The 16,342-nt window shown below is 45.0% G+C and overlaps 1 protein-coding gene across 7 annotated transcripts in view; it reads right to left on the bottom strand.

Moving 5' to 3' along the window:
• The window catches only part of LOC101486128 (genetic suppressor element 1), a 39,832-nt gene that overhangs the window by 15,862 nt on the left and 7,628 nt on the right, over nt 1-16,342 (bottom strand). For 2 of the 7 annotated variants that reach the window (XM_004553355.3, XM_023152457.3), the window contains exons 2-3: nt 2,274-2,453; nt 718-917 (exon numbers count right to left, since the gene is read on the bottom strand). In XM_004553355.3, the coding sequence (XP_004553412.2) occupies nt 718-917; nt 2,274-2,453 (380 nt within the window). Of the gene's footprint in view, nt 1-717; nt 918-2,273; nt 2,454-4,112; nt 4,310-9,037; nt 9,327-9,360; nt 9,380-10,089; nt 10,208-16,342 lie in introns of those variants that run through there. The other 5 variants (XM_023152460.3, XM_024803089.2, XM_023152458.3 and 2 more) reach the window with 5 other exon arrangements.

The following is a 16,342-nucleotide window of genomic DNA, read 5'->3' as shown; positions in this document are numbered from 1 at the left end:
GATTCTCTCTGAATGTCTGAATAAGAGCCCCAGGCAGGCTGGGCCACAGAGTGGTCTTTGTGAAGGGGGAGAAAGGCAGCTCTGATCCAGGGGGAAGTGGCTACTGTGGGGGCTAACCTCTGCATTGTTTGAGGGGCCTGGTTACTTGCCACAGCTTAAATTCACACACACACACACACACACACACGCACACACGCAGGTCCCCTTTCACATCCTAAGCCTTTTGTGGTGAAGGGTCAAGTACACACACGCACACAATCTGCAGGAAGCTGAAGACAAAAAGTGCCAGTCTCTGCAGCCTCCACTGTGTGTGTATTTTTTAGACAAACACTTAATGTGTTGCTGAAAAAGACGCAGAACAGCAAGGAAGAGGGTGGCTGGAAGCATGAAAATGAAAGCGTAAGACAACACAGAGAAGAAAGCAACGCTTGGACGGCTGGTTTTGACAGTTGGATGTTGATAAGCACTGGGACTATTTCTTTAATGGAGGGAGCAGCAGCAGCAGCAGGACAGATAAAGGAGACTGAGAGCGACAGACCACTCATCTGTACTGAGAGAACACGAGAGAGAGACGAGGAAGGGCCGAGAGAAAAGAGGAGACCGGCGTGACAGGGGAACAAAAGGTACAGATGCACAGAGAGAAAACAGCAGACATTTTGTCTCAGACTGGCGCGAAACACCCAGAGGTGTGACAGCGTGATGAATGACACGTCTTACCTGTCTTCCGTCGGCCCTCCACAGGCCGTTGCTTGTCTTTGTGGGGGCAATGGTGACTACTGGAGGTGTGCTGGGGACACTGCGGCCCCTGTTCTGGCCCAGGAGGGGCCCTAAAGAGCCCCGCTTAGGGGTGGTAACCGGCGAGCTGTGGCTGGTGGCCGGGGAAGAGACGGGAGACGATTCACCGCTGAGGGCAGAACCTGAGGAAGGGAGAGAAAGAGGAATGAATGACAGCAAACAGCATCTGATCAGATTAAAAAGATTTCACGATCAAATAATCTCCCCGTGGCACATAACTTTTTCAATTTTTTTGTCAACGTGACGAACTAAACACTGTTTCAGTCATTTTTGATAAAAAAGCTTTCAAAAAAATGTGACAGAAACAAAGGAAAGTGTAATAATGATACCAGAAGGAAAAGGGTACGAGATGAAAGTAGGTGTGTGACACGCACCAAAAAAAAAAAACTGCTGTAAAAAGAGCGAAGGAAGCATGTCATAAATGACTGTGTTAAAAAGAGGCTGGGGTGTGACACCAAAGGGGAGGTGTGATAAAGGGAGTGTGTGCGTGCTCCGTAACATTCACTCTGGCATTACTCCATATTTCTGAGAAACACATACACACGCACACAAACAAACACACTCGGAAACAAGCAGGAAATAATGAGACAGAGAAGGTAGGAACCAATGAGTTCATGTAGAGCTGCAGGTAGAGAAAATGAGATAGTGATGGAGAGTCGGGGACACAGAAAGAGAGAGAGAAGGGGAGAGGGAGCTTGTTATAATTGGCTGTAATTAGATTCTCATTATTAGGAGATGAATGGAAACGAAGGAAGGAAGAGACAGAGAGGGAGAGGTCAGGATAGGTCAGCTCTTATGCAGCACCTTCATTAGGACAGCAGTGAGCTGAGTGAGGACACACACACACACACACACACACACACAACCAAATAGCTACCAGGCAGCCAAACATTTCACAATAATTCACAAAATACAACCATACTCTGAAAGGATCTACTTTCACTTTTACTGGCACTGTGTTTCAATACGCTGTCCAATTTTCATTCATTAACATTGTGTTCCTGTCTTCAAGAAACCGCTTTTTTCTCCCCCATTACATAAAAGATTGATACCGCCGTCGTGTCTGTAGTCTAAATACGAAGCTATAGCAGTCAGTTAGCTTAGCTTAACATAATAACTGGAAGAATAAGGACAGAGCTTTCCTAGCTCTGTCCAGAGGCAACAAATTAAAATCTACCATCAACCGTAAGATTACCCACTCTCCTACGCCCTGCTAAAGTGTCCGTGTGCAAACAAAGATTCCCATTTCTCCATGCAAAAGCTGAAGTATTCCACAGAGGAGAGAGAAACAAGGAAAGTCAACAGGATTTTGTACAAACCTGACACCAGCAGTAAAGGTTGGACTGGGTGTGACACACAAAGAGGAGTCTGTTTGTGTGTTTGTGTGTGTGTGTGCTCAAAAATACGTTAGCTCTCCAGGGCTTGAGGCAGCTGGAGCTGTGTTTGGGTGTGTGCAGGGTGGTTAAACCAGTGCTCACCTCTGGGGTCCTCTGCCTGTTTGGCCAGTTTACGAAGGGCAGCAGCAAATCCAGAGTTTGCAGACTGGGCAACTGCGTTCCCATTGGTTAGTGGACTGAGGGGACTGACTGTAGCCGTGGTGCGACTCGCCGTGGAGATCATTCCTAATGATGGTGACTTATTGGACTCATGGTTCATACCTGGCGAGAGCGGAAAGAAAAGATGCGAGGAACTTTATTATTGATTTGATTAAGCGAAGGCCTCGCTCAGCGTTGCACTCGGCTAACTTCCTGCCTAAAAAAAGATTTCTGAACACAGCTGGTACCAGAGTCATTCTGAATCAACAAAACTCAACTGACAAGTGTGTGTTTGTGTGTGTCTGGGGATGATAGTGAGTGCATACGTGGGGGTCAGCTCCACTAGAGACAGTGTGGAGGCAGGAGAGCGGTGACCCTAATAGCAAATCACACACATGAGTGCACACATGTCCGTTTCCTCAAGGGAGCCACCCAACACATCTTAAGACCGCAGGGGCGTCTACACACAAACCACACTGCGCTTTTACACCCTTGTGGAGCATGCAATCATGTACACACATACATGCAGAAAACAGAAACACACACAGAGCGTCCATCGATCTACTGGACAGAGAACACACTGAGAACAAACACAAGTAAGGTAACCTTTGTCTTCACCCTCTACCCTCTTACTGACCCACTAATGTTAATTACAGCTGGAATTAGCCAGCACCCCTCCACCCACCCTGGCTGCTACAGCACTGACCTCATTAGCACCACAACACACAATCACACGAACACCTTTAGAACACTCACACAGACACATAAAACCACAAAAAGAGCAAACAAAAGGGCCAGAGCAGTAAACACACTCATGAAAAATTCATATGAACACAATGAACACCATTATTGAACGCGCCGCTCGTCACACTGACAACTTTGATAAAGTGGAAGAATAAAGTAAACGGTGGATTTCAGAGCTTGGAAATCTCAGACTTACAGATTCCAAAACAGGGAAAACAGCAGAGTGATTAAAAAAGTATGTAGGAGCATTAAAACAGATTTAAACTCGGTTAAGATTGAAAGAGATAATTAAAAAAAAAAAAAAAAAAAAAAACGAGAGCTGGTTAGAGGTTAACTCTAGGTAGGTTTCCTTTGCACATGCTCCCAAACATAGAAGCCTAGATTAGAGAGAAATGTGCCGTTTCAGGTTTTATGACCCTGCAAGCTGACAAAAAGCTAGACAGTGTGTGATGCATACAACTGACATGCATGTAGCTTCTGACATGCCACGCTCTTATCTAACAGAACCTGTTTCTATACAGTCCTTCCTCCTAATTTCTTCATGTCTGCGGTCACACATGTATTTACACGTCTTAAAGAAAATTGAACTTGAAACTGTGAATCAGATAGACAGAAAGGGAACGAGAGAGATGAAGAGAGCAAAAGCTCAGATCCTGACAGGCTGTGTGTGTGTCTACATCTCTGTCCCTGCTGAGCCCAGCAGTCAAGGGAGAGATGATAAGACAGTTTCTATCGACTCCTTCTCTCCCTCCCTCTCCCCTCTACTCGTCCACTCTTTCCTCCCCCTCTTTCTCTCCACTCTTTCCTCCCCATCTCTCCCTCTCTTTCTCTCCACTCTTTCCTGTTTATCTCAGCACACTGGAGCTTATTTAACAAAAGCCAACACACATAATCTCCTCTCTGTCTCTTGCTTTCTTTCTTCCTTCTTTCTACAATCTTTTCTTACACCCTCTGATATTTATCCATGTCGTTCACAAACACAGAGACACGCGGGCTGCCGTGTGCATATGCGCATAATTCAATCATGCAAGCACTCACCCTGCCGCTCACTGTTCTCCTCCTGCTTGTCGTCTTTCTGCTCCTATGAGAGTCTCTTTCACTCTCTCCCCTCTCAGCCTTGCAGCTGCTACATGGTCACGTGACCTCTTTTCTATCCACTTCCCACCTCCTCCACCTCTTCCTCCTCCTCCTTCTCGCCATCTACTGCCCCCCTCCCTCTCCAGCCTACCTTTTACTCCTCTCTTCTCTCACTTTTTGTATCCATTTTCTCTCCTCAGACGCACCCTCCACCCCCCCACCAACCAACCCGACCCTCTCTCCTCCTCAGACAGCGCTTTCTGTCGTTTTCTTTCCTCTCTTCATTCTTCAGCCTTCCTCCTTTTGGCTAGCACTCATGGGAGGGTGGCGTGGTGACTGGAAGGGGATGAGTACGAGGAGGGAGGGAGGGTGCAGGGTGATGAAGGGGAGGGTGTGTGATTTGAGCTCTGTGTGTGTGTGTGAGGTACAGGGTAGTGTTAACCCTCCATCCATCACTCTGTCTCTCTGTTAGTCAGTCCTGTCTGCTCTGGGATGCAGGAGGTTATGTGGTGGGGTTTACAGTGACCTTTAACCCTTCACCTCTGACCACTGCTGCTCCTGACAGCGGGAGGGCTGACATATGAAACACACAACAGCCCTAAATACAAATTAAGGCTTTTTTTTTAACTCCCTCTAGAAATCTTTTTTTTTTTTTTAAAAAAACAGGACAGATTGAGTAAACATGACTAAAAGGCGCCGTGAGGCTCTATTGCTCACTGCATCAGAAAACAGCTGGGTGTAAGAAGAGGAAGAAGAAGAAATGGAGAAACAACCTTAGGCAGGAAAATGGGAATTTTTGCCTGAGGATGGTGCTATACGAAAGACCATATTATTATCAGCAAACAATAGGCCTCACCCTGTGTGCGCTGTCCATTTCAGATAACCACGCAGATTCATTTAAAAGAATAGAGTGTGTTTGCGAACAAGATTATCATTACAGTTATGACACACACGCTGATATCAAGCAAACATGTTGACATCACATTAAAAATAAACATATTAGCAAGGCTCAAATCCACTGGCTGTCAGCTTTTCTGTGTGGAGTTTGCATGTTTTCTCCAGGTGCCTCCAACGCCCAAAGACCTGCATGTTGGGTTAACTGGTGATTCTGAGTCGGCCGCATGTGTGAATGGGCTTGGCTACAGCACCCCCCACAGTTATGCATATCTACTCCTAATGATCACTGTTAAGCCTGTCGTGAAATAATAGGGATAATATGCAGGTCTTTAAACCATCCTCTCTTTAATTAAGCCAACTTTCTTCTCATTGGCTGCCCCTCATAAACAGAAGGTTTGAACAGCAGGTGGGTGGGACTACTGTACTGGCAGATGACCATATTAGGGATATCTGCTCTCATTGACATCATACTGAGGGAAAACTAGAAAAAAAGCTTGAACAAAGCACTTAGGGTGGCCTGAACTTTCGGTTATTACTAGAAGCTTTGGTTATGTTTTAAATGAGAATCGACCACTGGAACATATAATAGGCAAATAATAAGAAAAAGCACAATAGGTGAACTTGAAAAAAAAATCCTGTTGTTACAGTTGCTACTTGCTCAGAGTCGGTGTATTTGGGCTCAACTGTGAGCTTAGTACAGTAGACATGACGCTACTGATAGCATGTAATTTACACAATTTTACAACAGCAAGTTGCACCACGCAGATTGTAAAATGCACTTTTTTACTCAATCCTTTCTTGAGCTTTAGAGATAGATAAATGCACCCTCTGTACAACATTTCTTTGCAGTGCACTTAGTTTTCAGCGTTGACCTAAGTGACCAGCGATGCCTCAGCTCCTAAGAAACCCTGTCGAAAAGCAGAAACTAGCAGGACTTCCCCACAGCTGCCAAAATGGAAACTGCACGAAATTCATCTGCACACAAACACACCTACATACAGAATCCCACCCTGCTCAGCATGATGCAAGAGATATCAGACATGTTGAGGCCTGCGTCTTTAACACCTTTACCCTGCCCCTCTCTTCCACTTTTACTCTTTCTCTCTCTCTCTCTCACACACACACATATACATATAAACACACACCACACACGACTCGGGGGGACTGTGAGGACAGCGGGGGAGGTCCTGCTCTGCCCCGTCAGCTCATTAAAAAAAAAAAAAAAAGCAGTGTGTGTGTGAGAGAGAGTGTGTGTGCAAGCAGGGATTGGTCATTAGGAGGAAGAAGAGGTTGGGTTGTAACATACTACCTAGTTATTAACTCCCATCACACTGGTATATGACCGCATATGTGTGTGTGTTCTTGTGCAAGCTACTATTTTAACATTTAAGACATTAAACTGGCTGTTTACAAACTGTTACCCAACAGCAGACCAATAATAAGTGTATATACACACACACACACACACACACACACACACACACACACTAAATATGCTACATTTAAGCTCTAAGATGTTATTATCTGGACCCCTACGGCTGATAGTAATCACAACAGTGGCTACTGCCGTTGTTACGATAGCTGGCAGACTTGTTCAAATTCCTCTGACACAACACACACACACACACACACACGAAGAATGAGAGAACGAGAGAGAGGAAAAGTAGCCAAATGTTTTACAGCCTCTTAAACTTGTCTGTAATAGCAGTCAGAGTGGCGTCAACACAGCAGTCTCCTGGGTTACTCCAGGGGCTGCTAAATGGCTTTACTAGCTCCAGTCACTCTGCAGCTTGCACAGAAACACTTAACACATCCTTACAATCCATAAACAACGAACACTCTCCCCGACTCCAGCAACTCACACACACTCACCCGACACAGGAAAGGGTCACAAGTTAACGTGAATGTAAAAAAAAAAGGAACTAAAAAACAAAAAACAAAAAAAACAGTGTCAAACACATGCAGGCCGTCTGTGCGAGTACATGAAAAGGAAGGCACATTCACAATTAGCTGACTCAGGAGTCGGGAGCTGTGCGTCACAAAACGTATGCATGTGACCCCTAGGGACCAAACAGCCAGCACGCATTTATGGTCCTGGGATAAGTGGAGCAGAAAAACCACGTACTATAATAACCGACACCTCCAGCAAACAAAAAACAAATGCATGCACACACACACACACACACACACACAAAAAAGGGGAAGTGCATCCAAAAACACGCCAGGGCAGATTGTTAGAAGCACGTAGAGGTATATGAATAACAACGAAAGCATGGGAAGTGCAGCAGCCATTACTCTGCTTTATGCTTTACAGCGAGGCCGCCAGAGCAGAGCCATGTTTACTGTGCAATAATAACAGAGTCAAGATGTTAGTGAAAGGTCTATAAATTATCACAGCCTCAGCTTAGAGTTGAAATGTGGGCTGCCAGTGGGTAAAAAAAAGCCTCATGGTTACATATCCTCTTCTTTTCCCTCTTGAACCTAGGGCCTTCCCTTCCACCTTCCTCTGGCTGCAAGGCATTGCTCCTCTTTGGGTGAACCCCTCTTCTCAGTGTGTCTACGAGCCTCTTGTCACTGTCTTTCACATACAGAAAGAAGATATAAATAGTGGCTGCTCTCCTGCCTCACACGTTCCTCTATCTGTCCATACTATAGTTTCTTTGCTTGTCATTTCCCCCTCGCTATCTCTTCTTCAGCCTCCTACCACTCACTCCACAGCTTCTCCGATCACGTCTGCTGCGTTTCTGCCTTCCCCCCCATCTGTGTCATCGATCTCTTCTACAGCTTGTGCCTCAGTCTCACCTCTCTGATACAGAAATGATGGGAAAAAAACAATAAAAAATAAAACAATCTGAGGAAAACCAATCTTACTCCCGTCTCAGTTTATTTTGGCGCCTGGCGAGCGCCTGACTCCTGCCTGCAGCCTTTTTTTTTTTTTTTTTTTTTTTAAACTCGGCGTGTGTCAGGTGTTCATGTGCTAAGCGTCAGTGGCAGAGGTGCAGACACAGAGGGTCGTGTCAGACGGTTGACAGCCTCAGTTACTCCTCCTCTGGCCCGAGGCCCGCTCTGTTTTACCAGGTGCCGACACTGTCGTGGTTAGACGTCGACCATCTGAGCAAACACGAGGAGGATGGAGGGGGGATGGGTTGAAGAGAACACACACACACGCAGTCTCATTGCACAAAGGTGCACAAAGACACACCTGCTAAACAACTGTTGCTGTAGTAAACAATCATGTTGGTGCCCAGAGAGTATTATTCAAACTGTGAAGATGTTCAGCAAATCAGAGCAAAGTCGACACTTGTTGGCCCAGGAGTAAATTAAGCTGAATGGATCTTATGGATTATTTCCTTGCTTATTATCACTGTACAGATTAGGCCAAAGCTGCACGGCTGGGGCACTTTATTTATTACCATCAGCACCTGCCCTTCATATCAGCTCATGTAGCCAACTGTTTGCTCAGCTACAGAACAACACCAGATAGCCCTCAGGTCAGATTATGCACTCAAACGCTTGTGCAATCATGAGAAAATATTCTAACACAACTAACCAGCACTGAAGGCGAAGAACGCCACAGAAGAAGCAGCCAATCACAGCTGGCACCGACAGGCTGAACCTGCAAAATTACAACATCTCATCCCACAGAGGACACACCACTTAGTCTAAATCTAAAATAATAATAATAATAATAATAATAGTGATGACAATAACAAGTCAACAAAATACCAGAGTAGGTTTTGTAATCTGATTACACAGAAACACTGATGTGAATGGGAAGCCATAGTATGAGCAGCATCTATATGAGAAGGAGGTAATTAAAGAGATTGGAGGTTTACTCAGTAACACCCCTGCTGAGCAGCTGGTCTACGGCAGGTCAGGAGCAGCACATGGTGCATGAAGCGCACGCGTGCACGTATGTGCGTGTGTGTGTGTGTGTGTGTGTGTGTGTGTGTGTGTGTGTGTGTGTGTGTGTGTGTGTTGAACTCCACCTGCGGGCTGTGTACACACACAAAAGCGAAGGGGATCCGCTTGACTGCTGCTAATGCGCCCGGCGGCATCTATCTCAGCCAAACAATACAGTCGCTGTTAAAGGTCCCGGATTAAAGAGCGACTCTTCTGTCTCCCGTGGGTGCTGTGAGATGAACTATCAGAGGGAAACTGTCCCACACCGCCGCTGTTGCTGTGTGAGCGCTTCCCTCTGTCTTCCTGTCTATGAAGTTTGCTCAGCGCAAACAGCACAAGTGTTTGATCACTGACAAGTTTGGCAAGAAAGACGCATAACAAGGAACCACAAACACCTTTAAATACCCACCCTGCAGCTGCGCCCAAGTTCACCGCACGGAGCAGGAAGTGGATCGGTCTGGCTTCAAAATAAGAGCATTTAGAGATTCCCAACAGGACAGTATATTAAGTAGCTTTTAAATGTCTTTGAATTTTGAGCCTTTAACGTGTCTTTGTGACACTAGGGATTATTTGGTTCCAGTATTTGGTCCCAGCATTAGAGTTTAAGATTTTATAAGCTTGTATTTTAACAGAGGAAACCAGAAGTGGCTCGCACCTGCTGTCTGTCAAGATGGACCAGTTTTCCCTATCACATATTTTCAACTTATTCAGCCTTTGAGTGCGGTATGACTAAAAATAACTTCAGTTTCACTCTTCACTTCTAACTATCCGACTTATGTTGGCGAAGGAAAATAACAAACAGGATATAACCTAACCTACACACACACACACGCACGCACGCACGCACGCACGCACGCACACACACACACACACACACACACACACACACACACCAAAGCTTTAACGCAAGAGAAAATATAACACCTTGAAGTCGGTGTAGGCACTGATGGCTACAACAAAGAGAAATAAAATACTGTAAAAGAAGTCGGGTCAGTAGCTGCTCAGCCCCGCAGACAACATCCAAGCAATGTTAACTCAACAGAGACAGGCTCAAATGAAAGACCTCATCACTTTCTCCAGGTAAGAACAGAGCAAACAAAGACTTTTGTACTGAAACTGCAGAAAACACACAACTCACCGCCACTCTAAAGAAAACAGAATCCTTGGTTATCGCGCATCCTTGTGTGGATAAATGACGGCTCTGCCGCACGGCTTGATCTCACAGAGAGCAGTACGACACTCAGCGATGTGGAGATGTAGGAAGGAGAAGGACAACTCATTAACTGTCCTCACAGAGAGAGAGAGAGAGGGGGGGGGGGGGGGGGGGGAGGAGGGAGGGAGGCGGGGAATGAGATGGGAGGGGGAAGTAAGGAGGAGGAGGAGGGCAAGCACCTGCTCCTCTGATGCTCCCTGGAGAGATGGAGGGATGGAGGGAAGGAAGATGTGGCCCCAGACTGCTGATACCTCACAGCCCGGACATGTTTACTGTCCACTGGAGACAATCAGATCTGTTCAAGTCAGCTCCTCCTGCTGTTACTGCACACTCACACCATACAGAGAATCACTATCAGGCTCATTTTAACTGATTTACGTTTGTATACTATTTCTTTAAAGTAGCCATTCCGATATAATGTAAAAATACTGCTTAGGGAGGCAGTTAAATTGCAACAAGTCTTATTGCAGTGGATATTAAAGGCTACTTTATGATTTGTTATGTATGAATGCTAAGCAAAAGACATGCAAAGTGTCATAAATTCAAATGTTTCCAAGTATCTGCAAAGGAAGTCTGGGAAGACACCCTGGACTCTGAGTGATGCTCCAACCTGACTGTACGCTGACCTCAACCATGCAGCCAAGGATTGTTTTTCAAAAGGTGACAAAGCAGAGACAAAGAGGCTTGTAGCAGCTTGTGGAAAAAAACAGAGGAAGTGCTGCTTGTTTCTAGTAGAATCGCTGTCACCATAACATTTTTCTGTGAAGTGCTCTGTGGGTTAATTTTTCACCAGCTTTGTGTCAACTTTGTGGTTACGTTAAACAGGTAATGTAGCAAATCAGTTACTTATTTACAGATAGATAGATAGATAGATAGATAGATAGATAGATAGATAGATAGATAGATAGATAGATAGATAGATAGATAGATAGATAGATAGATAGATAGATAGATAGATAGATAGATAGATAGATAGATAGATAGATAGATAGATAGATAGATAGATAGATAGATAGATAGATAGATGGGTTATTTGAAGCGAAAATACCATTAATACACTTCACTTTGGTTTTCTACAATATTTGCTGAAGTTATAAATATGCTATGTTAAGTATCAAGTCCTAAACATGTTTAATACCATTCATCTATCATGATGTGCTATAAGCTTGCTCAGCCAGCTTCATTTAGTCTAATATTTCAACATCTCCCATGGGCCTCTCTGTCTCCGTCTTTCTTGATCATTCATCCCTTCATTTCCTCATCCCTCTCTCCTCATCTCCCAAGCAGCTGCTCCACTTTGCAGCTATTTAACAGCTGTTTTGCATCAATTTGCGCTTCAGAGTGCAGATTTCTACCTTGTCCATCCTTCTCCTCCCTCTCACTTTTCTCTTTCTCTCTCTCTCTCTCTCTCCTTCCTTCTCGTCTTCCTCTTGCATTTCTAAGATGCCAGACACACAGTAGCACCAAACAGCCTTGATGTTTTCCTCAATGAATAGACTTTCTCCTTCAAGTCTTTCCCTTTCCATTCACTGATGAAAGACTCTCACACACACTAGCCTGCATAAGTGCAGAAAAGACACTCATTTGTACACACACACACACACGCACACATAAACACATATGCATATGCACACAGATTAGCCACCCCCTACTTCCCTACTTTTCTCTCTATGGAAACAACAAGTACTAAAGGAAGCAATGGAAAAGAAAAGAAAAAGTGAGGCTCCCCTATAATCCTCAAATCCCCCTCTCTTGTACTCAAACCTACACAAGAGAAAAGAGGGGGAGTGAGTGTGTCTGTATGTGTGCGCGTGTGCAGAGACTAGTGTAGCCTGACATGATTTATGGTTTGGCTGTGCACTGCAAGCAGACACTCTCAGTTTTCTCTGAGGTGGGTGTCTCACCTCCATCCTTTGTGACCTATACAGGTTGTATAGCTGTGTCTGTGTGTGTGCAGGAAAAAGACAGGGAAAAAGAAAAAAAGGAAGGCGGGAGGACGACACACTGTAAAATATACACGTGCAGGTGCATGAAAGGGAATCCAAACCTGATTGAAAATGGGCTGCCCGTTCTGCTTGTTTGTGTGTGTGTGTGTGTTTGTCGGGGTCACTGCACACAGCGGCGTGTATTCTCCGGGTGGGTTACACTTGCCGGTTGGACTGTTGGATCCCCCATTAAGCAGCGTGTAAAAGAGGCCAAGCACAGAGGCCATTATGAACTCCAGCGGTAATAGCTCCAGGAATCTTACTGCCTCTGGAGACCCGGTCATTAGCCTATTCCTCTCTCATAAAGCCCTCTATCCATCACACACGCAAGCATACACACATTTGTATGCAGACGCAGCCACACGCAAACACGCAAGCACATGCACCGTTTGTCTCCGTCTCCTGCTCCCTTTCTCTGTCTATTCATCTCTGGTGAAGGAGGGAATAGTGCTGGGGATACTGCTACAAGAGCAATCCACCAAGACATCCACAGATGTCTTTGAAAACAGATGCACCCGCTCGCACATAAACACACGCACACAAACCAGTGGCACGCACGCACACACACAGATGCTCATTTACAAAAGCAGCGAGGCATAATATCAGCCATGAACCCAAACCCCTGATTATTTAAATGTATTCCTCCTTCCCCATCCAGTGAAAGTGAGATGCTGTAGCAGCCTGTTAGCCGCGGTCAGGTAGGAGATTACAAACAGAAACACTGTCACATACAATGGAGCTACGCGGCTGGACAAGCATTATAATAGCAACTAAATCCACCTTCTGAGCCTTCTCTCTCTTACACATAGATGTATGTGTGCATACACACTCTCTGCAGGGAGATTTACTGGCAATTCAAACAGTGGATACAAACTGTAGAGACAACAATAAGATGAGTACAGTCTTTATCCTCAGGCAGCTGCACAGACACACACACATCCTGTACAATGGTATGTTCATAACTGCCATGCAAAACAGCGTCCACGAATACACACACACACACACACACACACACACAAAACTCACACCCTCAAAGTATGCAGACTATAGGCAAAGCAAAAAAATATGGGCACATGCATATCGACACACACACACACACACACACACACACACACACACACACACACACACACACACACACACACACACACACACACACACACACACACACAAAGTCATGCAATGTACTGTATGTACTATCACACCCAATTCAAAGGGAGTCCAGAGAGAAAAGATACCTGGGGATGGAGACACATTGGCAAAGGTAATGCTGGAGTCAGTCACTCTGTCCTCGGGCAAAGGAAAAACCAAACCCACACACACATGCACGCCACATGCACACACACACACACGCACAGTGCTGTAAAGATAAGCACTAATCCTGTTTATTACCTCCCTCCTCTCTGCACTCTCCCTCTCTTTTTCATTTTATCTCTCTCTCATTTTCTCCCTCGCTCCCCTCTTCTCTTATTTTTCCTGTCTCTCCTCCTCAAGCCTATTTTAGTAGCGGTCGCGCGCACACACAGACTCACACACACGTTGTCAGTTTACTCCTGTGATGTTTGTTGGCCTGGGGCTGAGACGAGGAAACAGGGAGGGGAGTGTTGATGTGTGCTGCTCTTTTCCAGCTCCAGCTCTGTTCACGTCCTGCAGAGAGAATTACCTTCCCTTTGTCTGTGTGAAGGGGCTGCTGCCTTTACCATCTGTGCAGCGGATACAGTGGCAGGCGTGTGTGTCTGCGTGTGCATGTGTGTGTGTGCCTCCTTGCATGTGCATGTGTTTCCATGCGTGTGTGCATGTTTCTGTAAGACTGTTGAGTAATCCTTTAATATAAAGACATTTTTGCAGAATCTGATGTATTAAAAGAGAGGGAGGGGCGTGTTTGGAGTTAAGGCTTTGTGATAAGAATTGTGTGTAAGGGTCACAGAATGAGTGCCATCACATTCATCTGATGTGTGTGATATTAATGCTGAAAAAATAGTGCTGTTTGGGAGCTTTCAGAGCGTTCTCATGTTATTTTTTTTGACCTTGGAGGCAGAAACTGAAAAAAAAAAACAGTCAGCATCCTTCTGGTGGCTGCCCGAGTTGCTCAGTTGATTCTTTTTGCATGGTCACTTCCTCAGTTTAGTTCTCTCAGTTTTCTTAGTAGTTTTATTCCTTGAATAAACATCCTGTTTAGGTTTTCTAGGTACAAATCATTATTTATTTTGCTTTTTTTTTTTTTCATAGATTGCTTCTAAGTGCGTTTGGAATGCACTCCACAGCTTGATTTTGCTAACTAATTTATGTAAAAACCTTTCTTTCTCTTCCACTTGCTTGAAATGTTTGCACAATTTTTAAAAACTGATATTGTTTTTTCTGGGCAGCACGGTGGAGCAGTGGCTTGCACTGTTGCTTCACAGCAAGAAGGTCCTGGGTTTGAATCATCTGGATGGAGGCCTTTCTGCATGTTCTCCCCATGCAGTTAGTGAGGTTAGGCTAACTGGCGATTCTAAATTGTCTATAGCTGTGAATGGGTTTCTGTCTGTGTGTGTTAGCCCTGTGACAGATTGGCGACTGGTCCTGGATGTAGCCCACCTCTCCCCCTGTGGCAGCTGGGATAGGCTCCAGGGCCTCTATGACCCTGAGCTGGAAAAGAGGATAGATGATTGTTTGGTTGTTGTTATTTTTTGACTTTTTATGGTTATTCTCGAAGGTTTCAGAGTGAGCCGAGCTCTTTTCATGTAGGTGCACCATCATAGCAAAGTAATCACATTTTCCTCTATTTCACTCTTTTAGGCATCAATTCCACCTCTTGTACTTTCCTCCACCTTCATCTTAAACCACCCACATTCTCTCTCTCTCCCTCTCTCTCTCTCTTGTCCATCTCTCTCCCCCTTGACCCTCTCTCTTTCTTTCTACCTCACTCTCTCTCTCCAGATTGGCATGGCAGAGAGCAGCAGCTTGCCGTGGTCAGGCCAATTATTTACATAATTATGATCTCCCACTTAACCACATGATCCCTTACCTGGGCGTGGGCAATTAAAGCCGCCGTCATTATGCAGATTATGCAAATGCAGTCATAAGCAGAACAAGGTGGCGATAGCTCATGTGAGCAAACACATGCCCTGTAACCGTGAGCGTGCTCTGTTGGTATGTGTCAGCTGTGTGCAGCAGGATGTGGGAACACACTTGTCAGTTTTCTGATTTGTTAATTGTATTTTTTTTTTCGTGCCACTTGTTGACCACAAACTGTCTAAATGTTCACAGGTGGCGCTCAGTTTTCGTTCTTGATGCAGCTTTGCTTTTATGAGCTGAGATTTTTATGTGACCAGCCTTCAAACAATGAAGAAGAAGGGTTTTTTTGGTTTACAGAGGTCAACATACAAAGAAAATTAAGTTTTAAGACTCAAATGTTGTTCGACCTTAGTAGCACAACCAGCCAGGCTGTTCCAGCTGTCAGGGCGAGAGATGGGTTACACCGTGGATGGGCGTAAACAGAGAGACGCACGTCCATTCATGCTCAGCACGGTCTCCAGTTAACCTAACATGCATGTTTTGGACTGTGGTAGGAAACCAGAGCACCTGGAGAAAACCCACACAGGTAGAGGGAGAATCGTGCCGCCCCTAAGAAGTCATTATTTATTCAAATGGGTTTTGTATATCATAGCTAAAGCAGCCAACACAAAATCTGCTTTGTCTATTGATGCTTACATCAGTTATGCTTAGTACCCCGGAAATAAATTGTCCTCCACACTAGATCAAGTTTTGGACACTAGCTTCTTGGGAGGCGCTCAATATTTCTCTGTTTCTTTTCGTTAACATTAAAATCTCTCTGTTTCAAGACTCAAGCAGTGAAGTGATGAACAGAGAAGAGAAATGCTTAAGCGTTTGCCTCGACATTTGGAGCTAATTAAACGCAGCCTGTTAATGATGCACTGAAATCATGACATATGGCTTCCCTCTACACGCGATGTTAAATTAACGATTTTAATAAATTCATAAAAGGAATCAGTTTTCATATTCACGAATCTGGTGCTCGTGTAATCTAGCTGGGATTAAAATAAAAGTTTGGTTTGCACTCCACTTGTGTTTCAAAGTGACGACTGTCTGGGATAAGTGCGGTGTTGGTTCTCAAGAGCCGAGCGTTATCTCTGTGTCTCTGTCCGATTTGGCTCAATTGCCCTTTAGATCGGATTTTATTTGTGGTACCT

The sequence above is a fragment of the Maylandia zebra genome, linkage group LG7 (assembly GCF_041146795.1).
Source record: "Maylandia zebra isolate NMK-2024a linkage group LG7, Mzebra_GT3a, whole genome shotgun sequence".
In the NCBI taxonomy this organism is placed as follows: domain Eukaryota; kingdom Metazoa; phylum Chordata; class Actinopteri; order Cichliformes; family Cichlidae; genus Maylandia; species Maylandia zebra.
This window is presented reverse-complemented; position numbering and strand designations above follow the sequence as displayed.